General features: G+C 45.8%; 1 protein-coding gene across 2 annotated transcripts in view; it reads right to left on the bottom strand.

The window, feature by feature from the left end:
* CLIC5 (chloride intracellular channel 5) overlaps positions 1–25,776 on the bottom strand; it is a 215,157-nt gene that overhangs the window by 71,861 nt on the left and 117,520 nt on the right. For both annotated transcript variants that reach the window (XM_073673935.1, XM_073673936.1), the window contains exon 4: positions 25,390–25,496. In XM_073673935.1, the coding sequence (XP_073530036.1) occupies positions 25,390–25,496 (107 nt within the window). The remainder of the gene's footprint in view (positions 1–25,389; positions 25,497–25,776) is intronic.

The following is a 25,776-nucleotide window of genomic DNA, read 5'->3' as shown; positions in this document are numbered from 1 at the left end:
GACTTGACCCTTATAGATGAAAGAAAGGAAAGGACTGGAAGTGAAAGGAACTAAGATAGTAATGGTAGTACCTATATGGTAGAATCTAGTACGTTCCGTTTCGCAGGATCCTGGATTATAGCATGGTGTAAACCGGCAAATATAGTACAGTGTGCTGGTATTGAAAGAAGGGATGTTAGAATCAACTCCTTACTGGGCAAAAAATGTCACAAAGTAGAAATAATGATAATAATAATAATAATAATAATAATAATAAAGAAAATAATAATAAAAATAACAGCTGACCTCACAGTAGTGTAGTGTGGAAAATTCCAAGATTAGGAGAAATGGGGATTATACCCTTACTTTATGTGATCTGTGCACCTGTGAAACAAGATATACATATATATACACACACATCCACACACATACCCACCCAAAGAAGTACTGGAATACATACGTATATTTTTGCAAGGAGCTGAATGGATATGGTCTAAATGAGGGCTGAGAAGGTGAAGAAGGTTGGCTACCAGAAAAGAAAAGGCACATACCTGCGGGCAGTAAGCTATCCCTTTAATTGGAGGTAGGAGGTACACAGTAAAGAGGTGTGTACCTAAATGTGGTACTTGATCCTGGTGAGGGAGGTAAGCATTAATGTCAGGCTATTATTTCTAGTTTGTGCCGTACTAAATAGGTGTACTAACCTAGGGATAGCTGTATACCAGATGACCAGTGGATTGTAATCAGGGTAAAAGGTAAGCATACCTGCAAAGGAGGTAAGGAGTGCAGATGACTAAAGGTAAGTCTATTAGAAATAAAGATAACGGATGTAATAATTGACCAAATAGGAATGGTAAGTCAGTGTCAAAGGCACATACCTGGCTGTGATCTGCTGGTCCTATACCGGTGGTGGTGTAGTGCTGTGTGCAGTGATATCGCTTATATAGCCATGAGATATTGCACACTTCCGGTTTCTGGTTATCGGGGATATAACATCCGGTCTGTGGAACGCAACATCCGGTTGCGTGGAACGCACCAACACGCATGCGTGATGTGCGTTATGGTATAGTGGAACGCAAATGCGTTCCACCGCCGGTAGTAATGATTAGTGGGCACAAAAAGGTAGAAATATCTGCGGGTTGGACCGTTTATGTTGTAGATGCATGTGGGGAAATGAGTGGTAATGTAATGGACAAAGGGGAAATGAAAAAAAGGGGGGAAAAAGGAACAAAAAATAATAAATAATAAAGAGGGGGAGAGGAAGGAAAAGAGGACTAATGGAATCCATTATGCTTATGGCCAAATAAATAAGGGGACTATTAGTTGGTCCAACTAATGGATTCCATTAGTCCTCTTTTCCTTCCTCTCCCCCTCTTTATTATTCATTATTTATTTTTTATTTTTTGTTCCTTTTTCCCCCCTTTTTTTCATTTCCCCTTTGTCCATTACATCACCGTGTCACTTACACTCGACACCACGGGGAACGCGGGTGGTATGCCCTCCAGGTGTACCACGTGATTGAGGAAGGAGAGGATACGCCTCCGCATTTCTTGGCTGATGACCCGGCTGGGTCCAGCAAAAACCAAAAGTACCCCAGGCGGGGACCCCACTACTAGTACAGTAGGTGGGACTAAACTGTATATAGTCACCCGTAAGGGTATAGGAGTTTAAGAATGTTTTTCTTATTGTGTGCATAATTGCCCGTCAGGGTATACAGACTTCAGGCTGAGGACTGTGAGCAGCCGAGAACTAATATTGTACATAGTTCTGCACTTCTTAAAGTGCTCCCTATTGGTTTTATATTAGCAACACATGACCTCAGAACAAAAATCCGTTTGGCGTGGCGGAAGACGTGGTCCAGCACTAGGATCACTTATGCCCTGCAGCCACGCCCAGGGCCTACGTTGAGGATTTGCGGACGGGTCCCTCATGCTGCTACTTTTGCACCTGTTTAAAAAGGAAAATGGACACCTGGTTACAGAATGTGCTGTAACCTGTTGAAGAATGTTATTAAAAATGTTTGATAATGTTATGATAACATGTAACGTTCAAAGTGAAGTGCCTCCCATAAAGGGAAGAAATGTTTTTGTTGCAATCTTATATGCGAATGCATTCTAAAAACTGCACGTCTAATATACCGTGTTTTACTCAGTTCCAGCCCGCGGACGTGCTGTGTATTACCAGGGGAGAGTGTGGCGACCCTGAGGGTTCAGTCGCCACAGAGGTACTGCACCTCACCCAGAGGTGTGGTGTCTCCTTCTCTCAGGTAAGGAGGGAGTGCTGCCTGGAACCCCAGCACCTGCATCCAACACTACACTGCTCCAGGCCGGCTGGAAGGGCAAGATGCAATGTGTTTCCTGCTGAGCCCTGTCCCTGGCTGGAGTGGGGGGAACCCAAAGGTAGGGGGAACCAGTAGTGGGTGTGGGTGGAGGAAGAAGTTTAGGGGAGCACTTTTACAGGAGGTATATAAAGGGAAGCCATCTTAGGGTGGCAGAACAGAAAGATCAGTCAGTGAGAGGAGAAAGTGAAGACAATCTGGGAGCAGAGTCTACTTAGGAGCTCTGCCCCACAAGTGGGGCCTAGTGCTAGAGGCCCAGGAGGGGAGCAGAGGAGGAAGGCTCCGTTCAATCGAAGGGATCCCAGGGGGGACAGCGAGTGCAGGACGGCACCCGTAAGCCCCAAATCTGTCAGAAGACAGAGGGATCAGGCCGCAAGAAGGGGACCGGCCCCTGGACCAGCCGTGTTACTTCAGGTCTTGGCTGGAAAGATCGGAGGCTTCTGGCTTTTATAGTTCAGTTGCCGAAGCCTCATTCTAGTCACCGTGAGGGTCAAGCAGGTCCGGGAACTCCAGTTTGACAAGAGGGACTTCAGAGCACCCGAACGGGACTGTGAGTGGGGAAGCGCAGGGCAGGAGGGAGAAAATCCAGCGTGAAGTCGGTCTAGAGAGGAACATAAGAAAGCGGGGTTCCGTCAGGTACTCCTAACCTACCTGAGGAAGAGCTGAACCCCCGGTCTGGTGTACGCAGCGTGACGTGGGAGGCTGGCACCCGCCCAGTGTATCAGTGGAACGTACATGAGAACTGTGAGTAAAGACTCGGATGACTGCACCGCACTGCCTCCGTCCATTATTTCAGCTGCGCCATCTTTTCCCCTGCACTACAACGCCCAGCACAACCAATGATATCTACACTGCCCTCCAGCTTCAGAGGACTGCTCCCTTTGGCCGCACTCCACAGGTGGCGTCACAAACTTTATAAATCCCCTATAAATAGAAAACCCCCTTTTTATTGACCGCCCTGGGTCACGGACCGGGCCAGCGACCGTGATATCCCCCCCCACCAGCATCCATAGAGGCCCGGCTGCCGAGTACCCCACGGCCCAGTGGGCGCGTCACAGACAGTCACACAGTCACAGCACAGGCTGAGGCAGACAGTCACATAGTTACAGTACAGGCTGCAGACAGTCACAGTACAGGCTGAGGCAGAGAGCCACATACAGTCGTAGTACAAGCTGCGGCAGACAGTCACATACAGTCACAGTACAGGCTGGTAACATACTGAGCTGACGAGTCACTGTATAGACAGGTAAGATATGGAGCTAACGGGTCACTGTACAGACAGGTAAGATACGGAGCTGACGGGTCACTGTACAGACAGGTAAGATACGGAGCTGATGGGTCACTGTACAGACAGGTAAGATACGGAGCTGACGGGTCACTGTACAGACAGGTAAGATACGGAGCTGACGGGTCACTGTACAGACAGGTAAGATATGGAGCTAACGGGTCACTGTACAGACAGGTAAGATACGGAGCTGATGGGTCACTGTACAGACAGGTAAGATACGGAGCTGATGGGTCACTATACAGACAGGTAAGATACGGAGCTGATGGGTCACTGTACAGACAGGTAAGATACGGAGCTGATGGGTCACTATACAGACAGGTAAGATACGGAGCTGATGGGTCACTGTACAGACAGGTAAGATACGGAGCTGATGGGTCACTATACGGACAGGTAAGATACGGAGCTGATGGGTCACTGTACAGACAGGTAAGATACGGAGCTGACGGGTCACTGTATAGACAGGTAAGATACGGAGCTGATGGGTCACTATATAGACAGGTAAGATACGGAGCTGACGGGTCACTGTACGGACAGGTAAGATACGGAGCTGACGGGTCACTATACAGACAGGTAAGGTACGGAGCTGACGGGTCACTATACAGACAGGTATGATACGGAGCTGATGGGTCACTGTACAGACAGGTAAGATACGGAGCTGACGGGTCACTGTACAGACAGGTAAGATACGGAGCTGATGGGTCACTGTACGGACAGGTAAGATACGGAGCTGATGGGTCACTATACGGACAGGTAAGATACGGAGCTGATGGGTCACTGTACAGACAGGTAACATTCGGAGCTAACGGGTCACTATATAGACAGGTGAGATACGGAGCTGATGGGTCACTGTACAGACAGGTAAGATACGGAGCTGACGGGTCACTGTACAGACAGGTTAGATACGGAGCTGACGGGTCACTGTACAGACAGGTAAGATACGGAGCTGATGGGTCACTGTACAGACAGGTAAGATACGGAGCTGACGGGTCACTGTACAGACAGGTAAGATACGGAGCTGATGGGTCACTGTACAGACAGGTAAGATACGGAGCTGATGGGTCACTGTACAGACAGGTAAGATACGGAGCTGATGGGTCACTGTACAGACAGGTAAGATACGGAGCTGATGGGTCACTGTACAGACAGGTAAGGTACGGAGCTGACGGGTCACTATATAGACAGGTAAGATACGGAGCTGATGGGTCACTGTACAGACAGGTAAGGTACGGAGCTGACGGGTCACTATATAGACAGGTAAGATACGGAGCTGATGGGTCACTGTACGGACAGGTAAGATACGGAGCTGACGGGTCACTATACAGACAGGTAAGATACGGAGCTAACAGGTCACTGTACAGACAGGTAAGATACGGAGCTGATGGGTCACTATACAGACAGGTAAGATACGGAGCTGATGGGTCACTGTACAGACAGGTAAGATATGGAGCTGACGGGTCACTATACAGACAGGTAACATTCGGAGCTAACGGGTCACTATACAGACAGGTAACATTCGGCGCTAACGGGTCACTATATAGACAGGTGAGATACGGAGCTGACGGGTCACTGTACAGACAGGTAAGATACGGAGCTGACGGGTCACTGTACAGACAGGTGAGATAAGGAGCTGACGGGTCACTGTACAGACAGGTAAGATATGGAGCTGATGGGTCACTGTACAGACAGGTAAGATACGGAGCTGATGGGTCACTGTACAGACAGGTGACATTCGGAGCTAACGGGTCACTGTACAGACAGGTAACATTCGGAGCTAACGGGTCACTATATAGACAGGTAAGATACGGAGCTGACGGGTCACTGTACAGACAGGTAAGATACGGAGCTGACGGGTCACTGTACAGACAGGTGAGATAAGGAGCTGACGGGTCACTGTACAGACAGGTAAGATACGGAGCTGATGGGTCACTGTACAGACAGGTAAGATACGGAGCTGATGGGTCACTGTACAGACAGGTAAGATACGGAGCTGATGGGTCACTGTACAGACAGGTAAGATACGGAGCTGACGGGTCACTGTACAGACAGGTAAGATACGGAGCTGACGGGTCACTATACAGACAGGTATGATACGGAGCTGACGGGTCACTGTACAGACAGGTAAGATACGGAGCTGACGGGTCACTATATAGACAGGTAAGATACGGAGCTGATGGGTCACTATACAGACAGGTAAGATACGGAGCTGACGGGTCACTATACAGACAGGTAAGATACGGAGCTGACGGGTCACTGTACAGACAGGTAAGATACGGAGCTGACGGGTCACTGTACAGACAGGTAACATACGGAGCTGACGGGTCACTGTACAGACAGGTAAGATACGGAGCTGACGGGTCACTGTACAGACAGGTAACATACGGAGCTAACAGGTCACTGTACAGACAGGTTTACTGTTATACAGCACATCGCTGGGTACAAGCTGATGGAACTCTCCTGCCCCCTTGTGTTCACAGTCAATTATGCAGCTATAATCTAGTGTAGGATTTGGGGTTTATTTTTGTCATTTTATTCACTTTCTGTAAATCCTATAAATTCTTTTAATTCATCTGCATACACGAGATAAATTGCTTTATAAACAACTGACACTATCTATCCTTTGGTATTAGGTCAGAGGTGGGCATTGTGTTTTTACACAGAAAATTAGAAACAACTATTAATTAATATATAATGGCCCCCAGAAATAATGGAGGGGGCCACATTCTGTATTTTACAGAACATGAGTAGTAGAATCATAATGTGAAGTTTCAAGCCCCAATATGAAGTCTGTAGAGCCAGCCTGGTGTCTTCATTAGGGTAGGGGGGCCGGCTTCCCCTTTGTTCACACAGTACAGCTTTAACAACTTCAGCTTTGTAGTAAGTGTTTTATCTTATTCCAGTGCTGGATTCACATGTAACAGCCAGTACTGCTGTGTAATGCCCTCCATTCTGCAGTTTTTAGCAATTGTTTTATTTCATCTAAGTGCTGAATTTATACCTACACAGTTCAGAACTGATGTGTAATGCCCTTCATGCTGCAGTTTTTTTTAATAATTATTATTATTATTTATTATAGCGCCATTTATTCCATGGCGCTTTACATATAAATTGTCTTACATTTCCCCAAGTGCTGTATTCACAGCTACCCAGTTCAGTACTACTGGTTAATGCTCTCCATACTGCAGTTTTCTAGTAATTGGTTTATCTTATCCCAGTGCTGGATTCACAGCTACACAGTTCAGTACAGCTGTGTAATAGCCTCCATGCTGCAGTTTTCTAGTATTGTTGATCTTACCACAGTGCTGGATTCACAGCTACACAACTCAGCACTGCTGTGTAATGCCCTCCATGCTGCAGTTTTCTAGTAATTGTTTATCTTACCCCATTGCCGGATTCACAGTTACACAGCTCAGTACTGCTGTGTAACGCTCTCTATGCTACAGTTTTCTAGTAATTGTTTCTTCTTACCCCAGTGCTGGATTCATGTCCTCAGTGTTGCTGCTTTGGAACATGGGCTGCAAAGAGATGGGAGCAGGAATCCCTCATGTCTGCGTGTGCTTTGTAATGGAGACATCATAGCAGCTAGTCTACACCCACACTGAATGTTGTATTCTGGTCTGGTGGCCAATTTTTAACAATGACAATGCCATCTTTCCCCTTACTGATTTTACAGAGAAATGCAACATAGCTATTCATAAACTTTGCATAAATCAATAGTACAAGTGTAGCGCCCCGAGGGTTCGGCCGCTACAGAGGTATTGCATCTCATCCAGATGTGCGATATCTCACTCTCAGGTAAGGATGGAGTGTGGATCAGGACCCTGACACCTGCATGCATTACACCACATTTTCAGGGGACAGGGCGACCGATATGCTCCAAGTAGAGCACGACAGTCCCTGTCCCTGGCTGGAGTGGGGGAAGGGAACACCGAGGAAGGGGGAACCCTGTAGTGCCTAGGAGGGAGAGTGCAGTTCCTGGGTGCACTGAGAAGGAGGTATAAAAGGTGGGAGCCATCTTAGAAACAGTGTTCAGTCAGAGGGAAGAAGTGACAGAGCAGGGCCTCTGTGGAGCTCTGCTCCGGAGGCGGGCCTAGCCTGTGAAGCCCTGCCAGGACAGAGAGAGAGAGAGAAGGAGGCTGGGAGCAGAGGCTCTGCATGGGCTCTGCTCCGCAGGCAGGCCAGAGAGAGCGGCCGGAGCCTGGAGGAAGGAGAAGGAGGGAAGAGGAGAGGAGGAGGCTCCAGGAACAAGGAACGAAGGGACCCCAGGGGTGTGGACCGGCGAGTCACCACCGCACTCCCGAATCTACCTGCGTAGAAGGGTCAGGCCAAAGGGGGAGACCGGTCCCCGAAACTAGTGGAGGCGGGGAACTACCCTCAGCTAGAAACCGGAGGCTGTGACATTTCACGTGGCGCAGCCCCTCGCTACACCCGCTAGGAAGGCACCACATAGGGTCAGGGAAACGGGCGCCAAGGTTTACCAGAGAAGGCCCGAGACAGCCGGACAGAAGCGAGGTCACTGGCGGTGTACAACAGGCCAGAGAAAGGACACACAAAGGGGGTCCTGTGTAATGCTCTAAAGTTATCTGGGAGTTGGCCGAGCCCCTCACCTTGTGAACACGGTGGGACGCGGGAAGATACAGCCGGCCAGAGTAACGTGGAGTAACGAACTGTGAGTAAAGATCCTGGACTGCATTACAGAGACTCTGAGTCATTATTCCCGCGCACCATCACCCCCATCATCCACACTTGCTGCCCTGAGGCTATACTCCTCCTGTGGGGAGTTATACTATCCTCTGCTGCACCCACAACACCAGCCTCAGCGGTCTGCCCTGCAGCGGCGGCTCACTCTGACCGCAATCCACGGGTGGTGTAGTCGGACATTTAATCGTAAGAACCACATGAATAGACTGCCACTGGTTTGACCGCCCTGAGCCACGGGACCGGGTCGCCGCCACGGAGACTACAACCCCCTGCATCTACAAAAAGGCCCGTTCCGGGTTCCCCACGCGGCCCAGGGGGCGCGTCACAAGGAAATATATGAAACTTTGCAATACAGTATATAGCTGAGTAGGGCCCCATTCAGACGTCCATTTTTGTCGTACGCATTTTTATCTATGTTTTTTTACAGTTAGAACACGTATCCATTAAATTCTATGGGCCTTTTTTTACATACACATTTTTTTTTCCCTTACCATTGGTCTGCAAATAAAAATGGTGACGTGCAATTCTAATCCAATTTGTGAGTCAAAACCCTCATTCAAGTCAATGGACCCTTGAGGAAAAAAAAACGGACAGCCCACAGATCCCATCCATATGGCATTCCTAGTACTGTCCATTTTTCATTGTCTTAAAATTGATGCAGACGTCCAAATTTTTGCGTACAAGTGACACGCATGGATAGCACTCATATTTGTGATAGTCTATGGTGCCATTCACATGTCCGATTTTTTCCTTGGACCTAGTGATCCGCAGAAAATTAAGCAGACATGTCCGATTTTCCTGGACTGTCAGAAAGGAGAAGGTGGAGAAAAACGTGAATCAGATTTGTGACAAATGTTTAATAACGCGCTGAACCTGGTGAGCTTAAATAATTTGTGATTCGCTTTGCGCAAATTTCCTGAAATGGCAATGTTTTACACCTAGCAGAAAATTACATTAGCCAGAGAAGGAGCACATGACCCTGGGCACGGTCAGGCTGGCTTTTCCATAGTGACTTGCAGTTATCACATGGTTTAACACAACTAATCAGGAAGAACTATCATAGCCTGTATAAAAGCAGAGGCAGGGAATGCAGCAGCCATTTTATGGCAAATCTGGATAGTGGGAAGAGGATAGGGAGAGAAAAGCCTAAAACACTGAGAAAACTGTACAGAAAGTGCGTGACAAAACAGCAGTGAAGTACAGCTACCATCCGTTTACCCATAGCCATATATGTTAAGGTCACTTGTATAGTACTAAGGAGGTGTTTGCAATAAAAGCTTGAATGGGGTTAGATACAGTCCTAGGAGACCTCAGAGTGTTACATAAATGTTTTCAGGACAATTAGAGGCTTTGGAGTACCTTTGATTCACAGCAAATCGAATTTCGTGAGAAAATTCCGCAAAGCTGGTGACTTCAAATTTCAGAAGATTCGTGCATCTCCAGTAGTCGGGGTTAAGTCTTATTTTGATGTCTGGAGGGGTTTTTCACATATGTGCCCGATCAGTGTATTTCATATTCTGTTTTCTGATTTTTTGATGACCTACGGTCCACATAAAAAACGGAGACAGGTCCAATTTTGATCTAATTTGCAGTCCGGTCAGTCAGTGCTATCCATGTCTCCCTGAGGGTATGTGCCCACGACGTGGCCCCAATGCTGCGGAGTAGCCGTGCGGCTTCCACCCTCATGCAAATGAGCGGCCGCAATTTTTTTTTTTTCACATGCGTACTTTCCTCATTGATGTTAGTCTATGGGGAAAGTCCATATGTGGACCCGTAAGAGAAATTGGGTCTGAAAGACCAGCCACATGTCAGTTTCCGCGGGTGATCAGCAGGTGCACAGAGACGCATAGTGGACATGGGATTTCTAGAAATCCATCCACTATGCTGTAACATCTGGACGCTGTAGGTTTGACGCTGTATAACAGCGTCTCCGGTTCGTGGGCACATACTCTTATTGTTTGCTGGGAAAAGCTAAGCAACCTCCATACTTCTTCACACTCCCAGATTATTCAGAGAACAGGAAAAGTTTTCTGTAAACACTGTAGCTGCCACTAGGGGGAGACAGCTTCAAATGTATTTATATTTTTGACACTGGTTTACGACTGCCGGAATATAAAGGGGGATATATAATAAGGGGGGGAATATATGTTTTTTATTTCTTTTGTATCAGTTTGAAACACAAAGGCACAATCACTGTATTTCGGTCAGTTCGCTACACTTACAAAAAAAGGAATTAAGTGATCAGATATAATCGATCCCTTTTCAAAACTTTTTTTTTTGGGGGGGGGGGGTTGTAAACAAAGGGACTAAAATACATTGACTATGACATTTGTGGGTTTTTTTGTTTGTTTTTCAAATGTTTTGTTGTTCACCGGATGGAATAAATACTGTGATATTTTATCAGTTTGGACATTTATACAGTACAGACCAAAAGTTTGGACACACCTTCTCATTTAAAGATTTTTCTGTATTTTCATGACTATGAAAATTGTACATTCACACTGAAGGCATCAAAACTATGAATTAACACATGTGGAATTATATACTTAACAAAAAAGTGTGAAACAACTGAAAATATGTCTTATATTCTAGGTTCTTCAAAGTAGCCACCTTTTGCTTTGATGACTGCTTTGCACACGCTTGGCATTCTCTTGATGAGCTTCAAGAGGTAGTTACCGGAAATGGTTTTCACTTCACAGGTGTGCCCTGTCAGGTTTAATAAGTGGGATTTCTTGCCTTATAAATGGGGTTGGGACCATCAGTTGTGTTGTGCAGAAGTCTGGTGGATACACAGCTGATAGTCCTACTGAATAGACTGTTAGAATTTGTATTATGGCAAGAAAAAAGCAGCTAAGTAAAGAAAAACGAGTGGCCATCATTACTTTAAGAAATGAAAGGAAGTCAGTCCGAAAAATTGGGCAAACTTTGAAAGTGTCCCCAAGTGCAGTTGCAAAAACCATCAAGCGCTACAAAGAAACTGGCTGACATGAGGACCGTCCCAGGAAAGGAAGACCAAGAGTCACCTCTGCTTCTGAGGATAAGTTTATCCGAGTCACCAGCCTCAGAAATCACAGGTTAACAGCATCTCAGATTAGAGACCAGGTCAATGCCAAACAGAGTTCTAGCAGCAGACACATCTCTTCAACAACTGTTAAGAGGAGACTTTGTGCAGCAGGCCTTCATGGTAAAATAGCTGCTAGGAAACCACTTCTAAGGACAGGCAACAAGCAGAAGAGACTTGTTTGGGCTAAAGAACACAAGGAATGGACATTAGACCAGTGGAAATCTGTGCTTTGGTCTGATGAGTCCAAATTTGAGATCTTTGGTTCCAACCACCGTGTCTTTGTGCGACGCAGAAAAGGTGAACGGATGGACTCTACATGCCTGGTTCCCACTGTGAAGCAAGGAGGAGGAGGTGTGATGGTGTGGGGGGGCTTTGCTGGTGACACTGTTGGGGATTTATTCAAAATTGAAGGCATATTGAACCAGCATGGCTACCACAGCATCTTGCAGCGGCATGCTATTCCATCCGGTTTGCGTTTATTTGGACCATCATTTATTTTTCAACAGGACAATGACCCCAAACACACCTCCAGGCTGTGTAAGGGCTATTTGACCAAGGAGGAGAGTGATGGGGTGCTACGCCAGATGACCTGGCCTCCACAGTCACCAGACCTGAACCCAATCGAGATGGTTTGGGGTGAGCTGGACCGCAGAGTGAAGGCAAAAGGGCCAACTAGTGCTAAGCATCTCTGGGAACTCCTTCAAGATTGTTGGAAGACCATTTCCGGTGACTACCTCTTGAAGCTCATCAAGAGAATGCCAAGAGTGTGCAAAGCAATCATCAAAGCAAAAGGTGGCTACTTTGAAGAACCTAGAATATAAGACATATTTTCAGTTGTTTCACACTTTTTTGTTAAGTATATAATTCCACATGTGTTAATTCATAGTTTTGATGCCTTCAGTGTGAATGTACAATTTTCATAGTTCTGAAAATACAGAAAAATCTTTAAATAAGAAGGTGTGTCCAAACTTTTGGTCTGTACTGTATATGTGGAGATACCAAATATGTTACTATTATTGTTTTTTTTTTAGATTTTAACAAAACTTTGGGAAAAGAAGGGTGACATATACTTGTAATTGCTATGTGTGTGTGTGCATGCATGTGTATATATATACAGTACAGACCAAAAGTTTGGACACACCTTCTCATTTAAAGATTTTTCTATATTTTCATGACTATGAAAATTGTACATTCACACTGAAGGCATTAAAACTATGAATTAACACATGTGGAATTATATACTTAACAAAAAAGTGTGAAACAACTGAAAAGATGTCTTATATTCTAGGTTCTTCAAAGTAGCCACCTTTTGCTTTGAAGACTGCTTTGCACACTCTTGGCATTCTCTTGATGAGCTTCAAGAGGTAGTCACCGGAAATGGTCTTCCAACAATCTTGAAGGAGTTCCCAGAGATGCTTAGCACTTGTTGGCCCTTTTGCCTTCACTCTGCGGTCCAGCTCACCCCAAACCATCTCAATTGGGTTCAGGTCTGGTGACTGTGGAGGCCAGGTCATCTGGCGTAGCACCCCATCACTCTCCTTCTTGGTCAAATAGCCCTTACACAGCCTGGAGGTGTGTTTGGGGTCATTGTCCTGTTGAAAAATAAATGATGGTCCAACTAAACGCAAACCGGATGGAATAGCATGCCGCTGCAAGATGCTGTGGTAGCCATGCTGGTTCAGTATGCCTTCAATTTTGAATAAATCCCCACAGTGTCACCAGCAAAGCACCCCCACACCATCACACCTCCTCCTCCATGCTTCACGGTGGGAACCAGGCATGTAGAGTCCATCCGTTCACCTTTTCTGCGTCGCACAAAGACACGGTGGTTGGAACCAAAGATCTCAAATTTGGACTCATCAGACCAAAGCCCAGATTTCCACTGGTCTAATGTCCATTCCTTGTGTTCTTTAGCCCAAACAAGTCTCTTCTCCTTGCTGCCTGTCCTTAGCAGTGGTTTCCGCAGTGGTTTCCTAGCAGTTATTTTACCATGAAGGCCTGCTGCACAAAGTCTCCTCTTAACAGTTGTTGTAGAGATGAGTTTGCTGCTAGAACTCTGTGTGGCATTGACCTGGTCTCTAATCTGAGCTGCTGTTAACCTGCGATTTCTGAGGCTGGTGACTCAGATAAACTTATCCTCAGAAGCAGAGGTGACTCTTGGTCTTCCTTTCCTGGGGCGGTCCTCATGTGAGCCAGTTTCTTTGTAGCGCTTGATGGTTTTTGCAACTGCACTTGGGGACACTTTCAAAGTTTTCCCAATTTTTCGGACTGACTGACCTTCATTTCTTAAAGTAATGATGGCCACTCGTTTTTCTTTACTTAGCTGCTTTTTCTTGCCATAATACAAATTCTGACAGTCTATTCAGAAGGACTATCAGCTGTGTGTCCACCAGACTTCTGCACAACACAACTGATGGTCCCAACCCCATTTATAAGGCAAGAAATCCCACTTATTAAACCTGACAGGGGACACCTGTGAAGTGAAAACCATTTCCGGTGACTACCTCTTGAAGCTCATCAAGAGAATGCCAAGAGTGTGCAAAGCAGTCATCAAAGCAAAAGGTGGCTACTTTGTAGAACCTAGAATATAAGACATCTTTTCAGTTGTTTCACACTTTTTTGTTAAGTATATAATTCCACATGTGTTAATTCATAGTTTTGATGCCTTTAATGTGAATGTACCATTTTCAAAGTCATGAAAATTCAGAAAATCTTTAAATGAGAAGGTGTGTCCAAACTTTTGGTCTGTACTGTATATAGTGGGGAAAATGAGTATTTGATACACTGCCGATTTCCCACCTACAAAGAATGGAAAGGTCTGTAATTTTTATCATAGCTATAATTCACCTGTGGGAGACAGCATCTAAAAATCATACAACGTGATTATCTGGAATATGTTTTTAAATAATTATATTGCATTTTATTGCATGAAATAAGTATTTGATTACCTGCCAACCAGCAAGAATTCTGGCTCTCACAGACCTGTGAGTTTTTCTTTAAGAAGCCCTCCTACTCTGCACTCATTACCTGTATTAATTGCACCTGTTTGAGTGTGTGGACAAGTGTCTTTTATACAGGTAATAAGTTCAACCAATCACTCTCCAACCTCTCTACCATGGCCAAGATCAAAGAGCTGTCTAAGGACACCGGGGACAAAATTGTAGACTTGCACAAGGCTGGGATGGGCTACAGGACAATAGGGAGGACCTGGTCAATGACCTGAAGAGAGCTGGGACCACAGTCTCAAACATTACCATTAGTAACACACTACGATGTCATGGATTAAAGTCCTGCAGGACACGCAAGGCCCCCTGCTCACGCCAACACATGTCCAGGCCCGTTTGAAGTTTGTCAATGACCATCTGGATGATCCAGAGGAGGCATGGGAGAAGGTCATGTGGTCAGATGAGACCAAAATAGAACTTGTTGGTATCAACTCCACTCGCCATGTTTGGAGGAAGAAGAAGGATGAGTCCAACCCCAAGAACACCATCCCAACCGTGAAGAATGGTGGGGGAACATCATACTTTGGGGGTGCTACACCGTATTGAAGGTACGATGGATGGGGTCATGTATCGCTAGATTTTGGCCAACAACCTCCTTCCCTCAGTAAGAGCATTGAAGATGGGTCATAGCTGGGTCTGCCAGCATGACAATGACCTTAAACACACAGCCAGGGCAACTAAACAGTGGCTCCGTAAGAAGCATTTCAAGGTCCTGGAGTGGCCTAGCCAGTCTCCAGACCTGAACCAATAGAAAATCTTTTGGAGGGAGCTCAATATTGCCCAGTGAAAGCCCCGAAACCTGAAGAAACGTCTGACCTCTGTAATTGCAAACAAAGGTTTCTGTACCAAATATTAAGTTCTGTTCTCTATCGTATCAAATAATTAATTTGAATTTTATTGCATGAAATATGTAAAAATCATGCAATGTGATTTTTATGGTTTTTATTTTTAGATTCAATCTCTCACAGGTGAAGTGTACCGAAGATAAAATTTACAGACCTCTCCATTCCTTGTAGGTGGGAAAACCTGTAAAATCGTCAGTGTATCAAATACTTATTGTCCCCACTGTATATATACTGTATGTTATCGATCTATGTATATATATATATATATATATATATATATATACAGACATAGATCGATAATACACAGTATATATATATATATATATATATATATATATATATATATATATATATATATATATACTGGATACACACACACATATATAGCAATTACAAGTATATGTCACCCCTCTTTTCCCGAAAATGTGGTATCTCGATGCATATCAGCCCAGCAAACGTTGAGCTTCTGTCAGCAAAACAGTGCTCTATGGTTATGTTTAGTATAATGAAATGTGAACACAGCCTAATACATCATTTTTGTGTGTAATTAATTAATTTTAAGCCTTTCATATCAGAACTGCGCCAGTGGTCATGTAGCCAATAGCAACCTTTCACTGTTCACCTTTCAGTCCACAGCCCTACAGTGGAATAATGAAACTCGCACTCTGATTGGTTGCTTGGAGAATTGAGACATCTCCCATTGGGTGAATGGAAGAGAAAGCGAAACAGTTGTCCATAGCAACCAATCAGATCCCTGCTTTCCTTTTCTATTGGAAAACTGAAATCTAAAAAGAATCCTGTTGCTACGGGCAACAGCCGCGCTCATATATTATATTCTATATATTATATTATATTCATATAAACTCTGCCCTTCCTTTCAACAGTCTCTCAGTATTTCCTAAAAGACTCGTCCTAAATAAACGAGGCCGTCGTGTCGGCTGCCAATGCGACTGGAAAGAAAGAGACAGTTCCTGAGGAAAGGGTGGGACATGACACTGGGAAAAGCACATTCCCCTGAAGGTTTACTTTCCAGTGTGATAAGTCCCTTCCACAAAAAATAAAGAGACCCTTCTAAAAGAAAATAAAAAGCGATGTGCACCTCCAAATATAACTCACTGCCTTCTACACGCCCCGTGGAAACTCCTCCGGATTCACTTTTGCTTTTGCCATAAAAACCTGATGGAAAAAAGAAAAAAAAAATCCTCCAGGTTGTTTTTTTTAACATCTCTTTTTTTTTTGTTTTTGCCTTTTTTTCTGTCCACGTAGATTTTTTTTCTTTTTTTTTTTTTTAATATCATCATTCATTTTACCATAAAATGTACTGAAACACAGGGAAAAAATTCCAAGTGCAATGAAATAGTATAAAAAAAAACAGTTCCGCCATTGTTTTTTGTTTTTATGTCGTTTATTGACCTGACAGTGTGATTCTCCGAGTCAGTCCAATTACGGCGATACCAAACTTATCATTTTTTATATATTTTACTTGTAAGGCTAAGTGCACACGATGCAGAAGTGCTCCGGATTTTTCCTGAGCGTTTCTGCATCTCCCTGGCAGAAAAAACACATGCGGATTGTACATGCGGATTGTACATGCGGATTGTACATGCGGATTGTACATGCGGATTGTACATACGGATTGTACATGCGGATTGTACATGCGGATTGTACATACGGATTGTACATGCGGATTGTACATGCGGATTGTACATGCGGATTGCACATGCGGATTGTACATGCGGATTGTACATGCGGATTGTACATGCGGATTGTACATGCGGATTGTACATGTGGATTGTACATATGGATTGTACATGCAAATTGTACATGCGGATTGTACATGCGGATTGTACATGCGGATTGTACATGCGTTTTTCCTGCCAGGGACATGCGGATGTGAAGCGTTCTTTACATGCATTTCTGCATGCGGGTTGTCAATTGCTTTCCAAGCGATTTTAGCATCATTGGAAAGTGCTTGACAGCTTGGTAATGTGGCACCTCAGTGGTCCGGTTGCCGCACTGGCATTGCCTCCCTCACAAGGTGTGATGCCATGCCTGGAAGCAAGGAGGGGTCCCCTAATCAGATTTACCAGCATGCAACACTTTCCTGGCTCCAGACCAGCAAGGGGAGCTCCTCCCCTTAGCAACTGAAATTTGGAAGTGGGGTTAGTTAGAGTGAGTTGAGAGGAGTTGAAGACAGGACAGCGATGAGAAAGAACCTGGGGAAGGGAGCTGTGTACAAGCTCACCCCAGAGAGAAGCGCAGAAGAACCGGACACTGGAGTCCGAGGTTGTGGGGCACTGAAGGCCCAGCAGCAGAAACCGGAGGGCAGGAGACTGCAGGTCTCCTGGCCCCATCAGACGCCCGGAGGCTCCGCAGCACCATAGGGCCCAGCACCACCACGTGGGAGCGACACTTGAGGAAGGCCCAAGCTGCCTGCCATACGGGTGAGGAAAAGACATTTTACTCAGGGACGAGTGCCACAGCATAGCTATACGCAGCAGGGTCAAAGAGGTAGCGCAGAGGGAAGGCCTCCAACTTCACCTGGTGAGTGGATTTCCAAATTAAATTTACACTGGACCTATAATAGGTCACATAGTCCAACCCATACAATCCATTGATCACAACAAAAGTGTGCAGGAAAAGTTATAGTAGCATAAATCATATGACCTGTATCAGGTCAAATATAGACAGTCATCAAAAATCCTGTAACACCCAGAAAATACAAGTATCACACGGATAAGGTTAAATAAGACATATTTAGTGAAGGTAAAAGGATAACTAGCAGTGCCATTGTGATCAATGGATTGTATGGGTTGGACTATGTGACCTATTATAGGTCCAGTGTAAATTTGATACCAACTGTGTCTCTATCTACCCTCTGTTGCCTCATATGCCCATGTTCTGTCTGTTTACACATGTAATTTATACTTATGTGTCTTTTTAAATATTCAAATAAAGTATTCACCTTTTTAGTCAACATATTGTGTTCTTACTACGCTTTATTCTGGGGTTTTTGAAACACTTATGGTCCCTCTCTTGCTTACCTAATGTTTAGTGGTATGCCCCTTATTACTTATGAGGTCCTATTTTTCATTAGTACTTTGTTGTGCTATTATAAGGCCCTGGTAGAACCCGTGTACTCTGATACCAGGCCCACCATCTTGACCGCCAGGGGGGTAGTCGATGTCCGCAAGGGGAGAGCACCGATACGCATCCTGAATTGTGGGGAAAAAGAGGTCCATTTACCCCGGTATGCCACCCTTGCTAAGCTGTTCACTGTCAGTAACAACGCAATAAAGGCAGTGGAACCCTTGCCTCCGTCCGAACAGGCGGAAGACAATGGTCCCAAGGGGCAGATGGAGGATTGGTGTCAGAAGCTACAAGTAGGCACTGACTTCACCCCTTCGCACAAAAAGCATGGAATATACCGGGTGGTCCAAGAATATGAGCGAGTCTTTAGCAAACACCCACTAGACTTTGGGCAGGTAAAAGGGGTCCAACATCATATCCCCACAGGAGATCATCCGCCTATTAAAGAGAGGTACCAGCCTGTACCCCCAGCTCACTATCAATGTGCCAAAGGAATGTTACGGGAGATGAAGGAGGCTGGGGTGATCAGAGATAGTTGTAGCCCCTGGGCAGCTCCATTAGTTCTCGTTAGAAACAAAGATGGTACAATGAGGATGTGTGTTGATTACAGGCAGATTAACCGCATTACACATACGGATGCCTACCCATTACCCAGATGTGAGGAATCATTAGCAGCACTAAGATCCGCTAACTATTTCTCCACTTTGGATCTCACCAGTGGGTAGGTTCCCGTGGCAGAGGTGGACAGAGATAAAACCACATTTACGACACCAATGGGCCTCTGCGAGTTCAACTACATGCCATTCGGGCTCTGCAACACCCCGGGAACTTGACAGAGGTTAATGGAGTGTTGCCTAGGACACAAAAACTTCGAAACCATTCTGCTGAACCTAGACGACGTAATTGTCTACTCAAAGACGTATGAAGACCACCTGGAGCACCTGGCCGAGGTGTTCGAAGCCCTATCTGGTTATGGCCTGAAAGTAAAGCCGTCCAAGTGCCACCTGTTGAAGCCCAAGGTGCAGTACCTAGGTCATGTGGTAAGCGCCGAAGGTGTAGCACCAGACCCTGAAAAAGTCACCGTGATCAAGGACTGGCCAAGACCCTCCACTCTCAAGGAAGTGCGGCAGTTCCCCGGGCTGGTAGGTTACTACTGGAGATTCATCAAGGGTTTCACCAAGATAGCGGCACCCATGCAGGACCTCTTATTGGGCCAGTCCAAGGAGGCCAAGAACCCGAATCCTCCGTTCAAATGGGGTAAACCAGAAGACGAATCCTTCACTTGACGAAGTCCTGGCCTACCCCAACTATGGCCAACCCTTTATACTCTATACGGATGCCAGCAACGTGGGATTGGCAGCAGTGCTGTCCCAGGTACAGCAGGGCAGAGAGAGAGTGATTGCCTACACCAGCAAGAAGCTCCGTCCTACGGAAAGGAACCCCGACAACTATAGTTCCTTCAAGTTGGAGTTTTTAGCCATAGTCTGGGCTGTAACAGAGCGCTTCAAACACTACCTCGCCTCCTCCAGATTTACAGTCTTCACGGACAACAACCCACTGACGCACCTGGAGGCATCGAAGCTAGGTGCCCTAGAACAACGATGGATGGCTCGAATGTCTAACTATGAGTTTACCATCACGTATCGGGCGGGGCATAAAAACACTTATGCTGATGTGCTGTCCAGGATGCCCAACTTGCCAGATGGGGGAGAAGACCCGGAAGAGCTGGAGGAGATAGAGATACCCACTTTCCATCGTCACGGGGTGACCCAGTAATTCCACTGTGTGAGGGACAAGTGCTCCGCCAACAGAGAGGCCACGTTTAACCCATTGCCCCACCATGGATGGGCAAAAACGCAGGATAGCGACCCGGCTAGTAAAGGAGTTGCTGATACAAGCTGACTTGCACCCTGATCCAGATGCTCCACAGGAAACCCAACAGTTGTGGAAGGAGAAGGGCAAGCAGTTCATCTATGAGGGAAAGGTGTGTTGGAGAAGCATCAACTCACGGACACACAAACTGGTCTGGCAGGTGGTAGTCCTGAGGCGGGATGCGCCAATGGTCTTAGAAGCGTACCTTGATGGAGCAGGACCCTTCGGGTGGAAGAAGTTGGAAGCCTTGCTACGTGAGCGATTCTACTGGGCTGGCATGAGGAAAGCAATCGAGAGATGGTGTTGAGAATGTGGTCCATGCAACCTGAGACGGAAAGACCGTGATAGCCAGAGGGCTCCCCTGCAGCCTATAATCACCAAACAACCACTTGAACTGGTAGCCTTGGACCACGTGAAGCTAGCCCCAAGCCGGTCAGGCTATGTCCACGCTCTCACCATAGTAGACCACTACTGCCGATTCCTAGTAGTAGTGCCAGTGAAAGATCAGATGGCTACGACGGCAACCAAAGCGTTTCAACAACACTTTTGTCACCCGCACGGTTACCCTGAACGAGTGCTTACCGACCAAGGCCCAGCCTTTGAAGCAGAAGTGTTTCAGGAATTCTGTAACTTGTACGGCTGCAAGAAAATAAGGACGACGTCATATCATCCCCAGACCAACGGGTTGTGCGAGAAGATGAACCAGGTGGTAATAGACCTGTTGAAGACGTTGCCCCTTGAAGAACGCAGCCTGTGGCCTGAGAAGTTACCGGATTTGGTAGATCTATATAACTGCATCCCAGTGAACTCCACGAACTGTACACCCGCCTACCTGATGAGAGCAAGACCTGGCAAGCTACCCATTGACTTAGACATGGCAGCAACAATACCGCAAGGTGCAAGAATGTGTGGAGAGAAGTTTGTCCCAGGCGAGACAGAGGCAGGAGAAAACTTATAATCAGCACGCACCTGCAGTTCCCTTGTCACCTGGAGAACAGGTACTCAAAAGGAAAAGACGAGCTCACAAACTAGATGATCAGTGGGAGGTTGAGCCATACACCGTCTTACCTTCAAATTTCGACAATACCAAAGTATACCTCATCAGTAAAGATGGAGGAGAGACTTCGGCAGCAGTCTCAAGAAACCACCTGAAGATATGCCCTGATCAATTGAGACACAAAGAGGAAGACCAAAACAGCCCCCAGCACGCAGAAAAGGTGGAAGAAACGGTTCAAACCATCCTTGGAGAATTTCCCCGGTCTTGGACGCAGGTGAACCAAGCAATCGTGGTACCTGTCCTGACCTTTCCCTAAGTAGCCTCACCGGAAGCCGCAGAGAATCTAGAACAGCAGGGAGACCAGTCGGCCTCAGAAACAGATGTTTCATCAGCAGTGGAACAAGTGAATCTACCCCCTGCTAGCGGTGAATCTGTCATACTCATGGTGAGTGAAAAAGTTCGTAGAAGACTACCAAGCCTACCGGTGTTACCTCAGACTAACCGTAGTGTAGTCCACACTGAGCCCACCACACCAGCGGTAGACACTAGAGACCCGGGTAGGTCATTGGCAACAAATGTACTGTGTCGATCAACCCGTAGTACCATAGGTCAGCTCCCTGCCCATTATAGGGACTGAAGTGTAGTAAAATAATAGTATATGTTATATAGTTGCAAACGTTAAGTAATCCTGGATATATATAGTTATTAAACTTATGGATGAATGGACCACAAGACTAGGTGTGGTCAGGACAATGGTGAACAAAGTTGATAGTTGGCCTTGAAAATAAACCGCAGGCGTGGCCGAAAACCAGTCCCACCAACAGAGTGCCCTGAAGCCACGCCCAAGGACGATACACGAAGTGGGTTGAGGCGGTTCCCACCAACCAAACTTCAGTTATCCGGAAAAAGAGAATTCCCGGATAGTGGCATAAAGACGAAGCGCCGCGATGACTGCTACCAATTTTTCTTGAGTTTTTGTGATTTTTGCTTTTTGAGACTTTGCAAACTATTTGTAATGTGAATTGTTATTGTTGTTACCTGTTTAATGCAAAAAGGTGTCCTCAGTCTGGGAGTACTGAATTTAACTAGGGGGGAATGTGGCACCCCAGGGATCCGGTTGCCACACTGGCATTGCCTCCCTCACAAGGTGTGATGCCATGCCTGGAAGCAAGGAGGGGTCCCCTAATCAGGTTTACCAGCATACAACACTTTCCTGGCTCCAGACCAGTAATGGGAGCTCCTCCCCTTAGCAACTGGAATCTGGAGGCAGGGTTAGTTAGAGTGAGTTGAGAGGAGTTGAAGACAGGACAGCGACGAGGAAGGACCTGGGGAAGGGAGCTGTGTACAAGCTCACCCCAGAGGAGAGAAGCGCAGAAGAACCGGACACCGGAGTCCGAGGTTGTGGGGCACTGAAGGCCCAGCAGCAGAATCCGGAGGGCAGGAGACTGCAGGTCTCCTGGCTCCATCAGATGCCCGGCGACACAGCAGTACCATAGGGCCCAGCACCACCACGTGGGAGCGACACTCCAGGAAGGCCCGAGTTGCCTGCCATACGGGTGAGGAAAAGACGTTTTACTCAGGGACGAGGGCCGCAGCATAGCTATACGCAGCAGGGTCAAAGAGATTAGAGCAGAGGGAAGGCGTCCAACTTCACCTGGAGAGGTGGATTCCCAACTTGCTCCCAGGCTGCCCAGACCTCTACTACCAGCTAGTAGCCGTGCCCCGGTCTGCTTAACAAACCGCAAGTAAAGATAAGAGGAAACTGCCATTAAGCTGTGGACTGGTCATAATCTGCACCATCACCTGCACTACAAAGCACCAACAACATCTACCTCATAGCATCACTATATCCTGCCCTGGAGCTAAGCTCTGCCTGTGGAGAGCTGAATCAACTCTGCTGCGTCACCATCAGCTCCAGAGGATCTGCACCGCAGCAGCGGCCCCATATAGCCGCATACCACAGGTGGCGTCACGAACATTATCTCTATAAAAACTTTATTCCCCTTTTACTTTTCCCCTTTTATTGACCGCTCTGGGTCACGGACCGGGTCACTGCCACCGTGACATCCCCCAGCATCGACCGGCCCGGCTATCGAGTACCCCACAGCCCAGGGGGCGCGTCAGTCACACTATATAAATCCATGCAACAGGCATGGATTTATATAGTGTGACCGTAAAAGAATGGTAAAAAATAAAAAAATAAATATTATACTTACCTTCTGATGGCCCCCGGTCTCCTTATCCGATACGTCCGGTCTCCCTGGTGTCTCGCGGTTGTGTAAAAGGACCTTCCATGACGTCATTTAGTCATGTGACAGGTCATGCGACCGCCGATGTCAGCGGTCGCGTGACGCGTCACATGACTAAATGACGACATGGCAGATCCTTTTAGACCATCGCGAGCTGCCGGGAAGCCAGGACGGATCGCTGAGGAGACCGGGGGCCATCAGAAGGTAAGTATAATGTATATTTTTTATTTGAATTCTTTTTTTTTTTTACAGGTACTATGGTACCTGGGTCTGGATGAGAGTCTCCTCTTCTCCAGACCCGGGTACCGTCCGCACATTGAATCGTTTAATATCCGCATGTGCACATGTAGTCATGCTGATATTATGCGATTCAATGCAAGTCAATGGCGGCGAAAACGCTGCGGATTTTTCCGCAATGATAATCCGCAGCGGAAATTTCCGCAGCATGTACACAGCACATGCGGATTATCATTGGGGAACATTGCAGACCTTCTACCAAGCGTTTTTTAAGCGTTTTTGCAACGGAATTGCCGCTCCGGAAACGCTTAAAAAACGCATAGTGGGCACACAGCCTTAGTGAAAAAATGAAGAACTTTGTAACTAAAGTTTGGTTTGTGTCGCCATTTTCTGAGACCCGTAACTTTTTTCAAACTTTCCCAATTGGTGGAGATGTGTGAGCACTTTTTTTTTCTACACGCTGTGTCACTTTTATTGTTAATTTTTGGGGTACATACAATGTTTTCATCGCTTTTTATTGCGTTTACTTTTTTTTCTCTTAAAAAATTGACGATAAAAAAAAAAGATATTTAGAAAATATTTGGTAAGTGGGAAAGGAGGGGCGATTTAAACTTTTTTTTAATTCATTTTTTAATTTTTTTTTACTTTATTCTTTCTATTAGCCCTTCATGTTGATTTGAACCTACAATTTCATTGCCTGTACTACATTGCAGTATATAGTCTATAGTACAAACTGGGCTATATAGGAGAACCAAGATGGAGGTAACAAGAGGTTTGGGTAGGCCCTCAGCCACTGGGCATAGAGAAGTGATGGGGGCCAGAAAGAATACGCCACACACCTTCTATATTCTGCTATCAAAGGTTGAAATGGTTAAACAACAGCGATTGGAGCCTGCTCTGGTCGCTGATGTTGGTGGCTGTATAACACACTGACGGTCAATACATCGACGACATACCTTTAGATATGCAAGTATCTGTAGACAGCTTTTCTTGTTATATCAGCCCACAAAATACTGCCATATAGTTCCAAGATAATACTTCCATTATCGCCCACATAACGCCATAAGTTGGGAAATAAGAGTGCCAAATGTATCAGGATGCTGCAAGAGAATTTGACAACTTTCTCTTACACCATATGACTGACATAAAAAATTTTTTTGATGGGGATATATTTATTTTTCTATTTGGCCTAAAAATAATTTTTACAATTGGATTGTATTATGCAGCCTACAAATGAGGTCCGTCTAACTCGTCCGACATTCAAGGTCCGATTTTGGACTTCAATGTATGGACTGGCCGTGGGTCCACTGACCTGATCTCCTCATCTACACCTATGAGGCTGTTCTTCAGGTCTGGAAATCCACTTCTGGTTCCGAAATTGCAGTCTGCACTCGGGCTGTGACTTTTACCCCAGCCTGTACGACCGCACTATCACATAAATGAATAAACTGAGATGACCATCGCTCCATAGGGGACTTATCCAGGATCTACTTCATAGTGAGGGTTGCTGCACTTTGACCCCCATTGATCAGTGGCTTATGGCACATTATAGCGATATGTCATCACGATCATCAATGACAATGGAAACCACATTAAAATTCATGTGCCACAATGGAAAATATGCAAAGATTTTACATTTTATGAACACAAAACTGCCACCCTTTCAAATCCGAGATTTGCAATATTTATAACACTTCATGGTGCACTGAAATCATTGTTATACGCACCTGCATTATCCTGCTGCTTGGTATTTTTGATAAATGCTGAGAATTTTGAGAAGATGTCAATACCAGCTGTGTTTGACTCGCGATGCTTTGCAGCAAGTTTGGGGTATCTGGAGGAATAAAAAGAGTTCAAAGTCACTGCGAAGAATGCTAATGAAAATGGTGATGACATTGTAAATGGTATAGACATTATATACTTGTACACAGGGGGGCAGTATTATAGTAGTTATATTCTTGTACATAGGGGGCAGTATTATAGTAGTTATATTCTTGTACATAGGGGGCAGTATTATAGTAGTTATATTCTTGTACATAGGGGGCAGTATTATAGTAGTTATATTCTTGTACATAGGGGGCAGTATTATAGTAGTTATATTCTTGTACATAGGA

The sequence above is a fragment of the Phyllobates terribilis genome, unplaced genomic scaffold (assembly GCF_046119375.1).
Source record: "Phyllobates terribilis strain yellow unplaced genomic scaffold, ASM4611937v1 Scaffold_3__8_contigs__length_932513732, whole genome shotgun sequence".
In the NCBI taxonomy this organism is placed as follows: domain Eukaryota; kingdom Metazoa; phylum Chordata; class Amphibia; order Anura; family Dendrobatidae; genus Phyllobates; species Phyllobates terribilis.
This window is presented reverse-complemented; position numbering and strand designations above follow the sequence as displayed.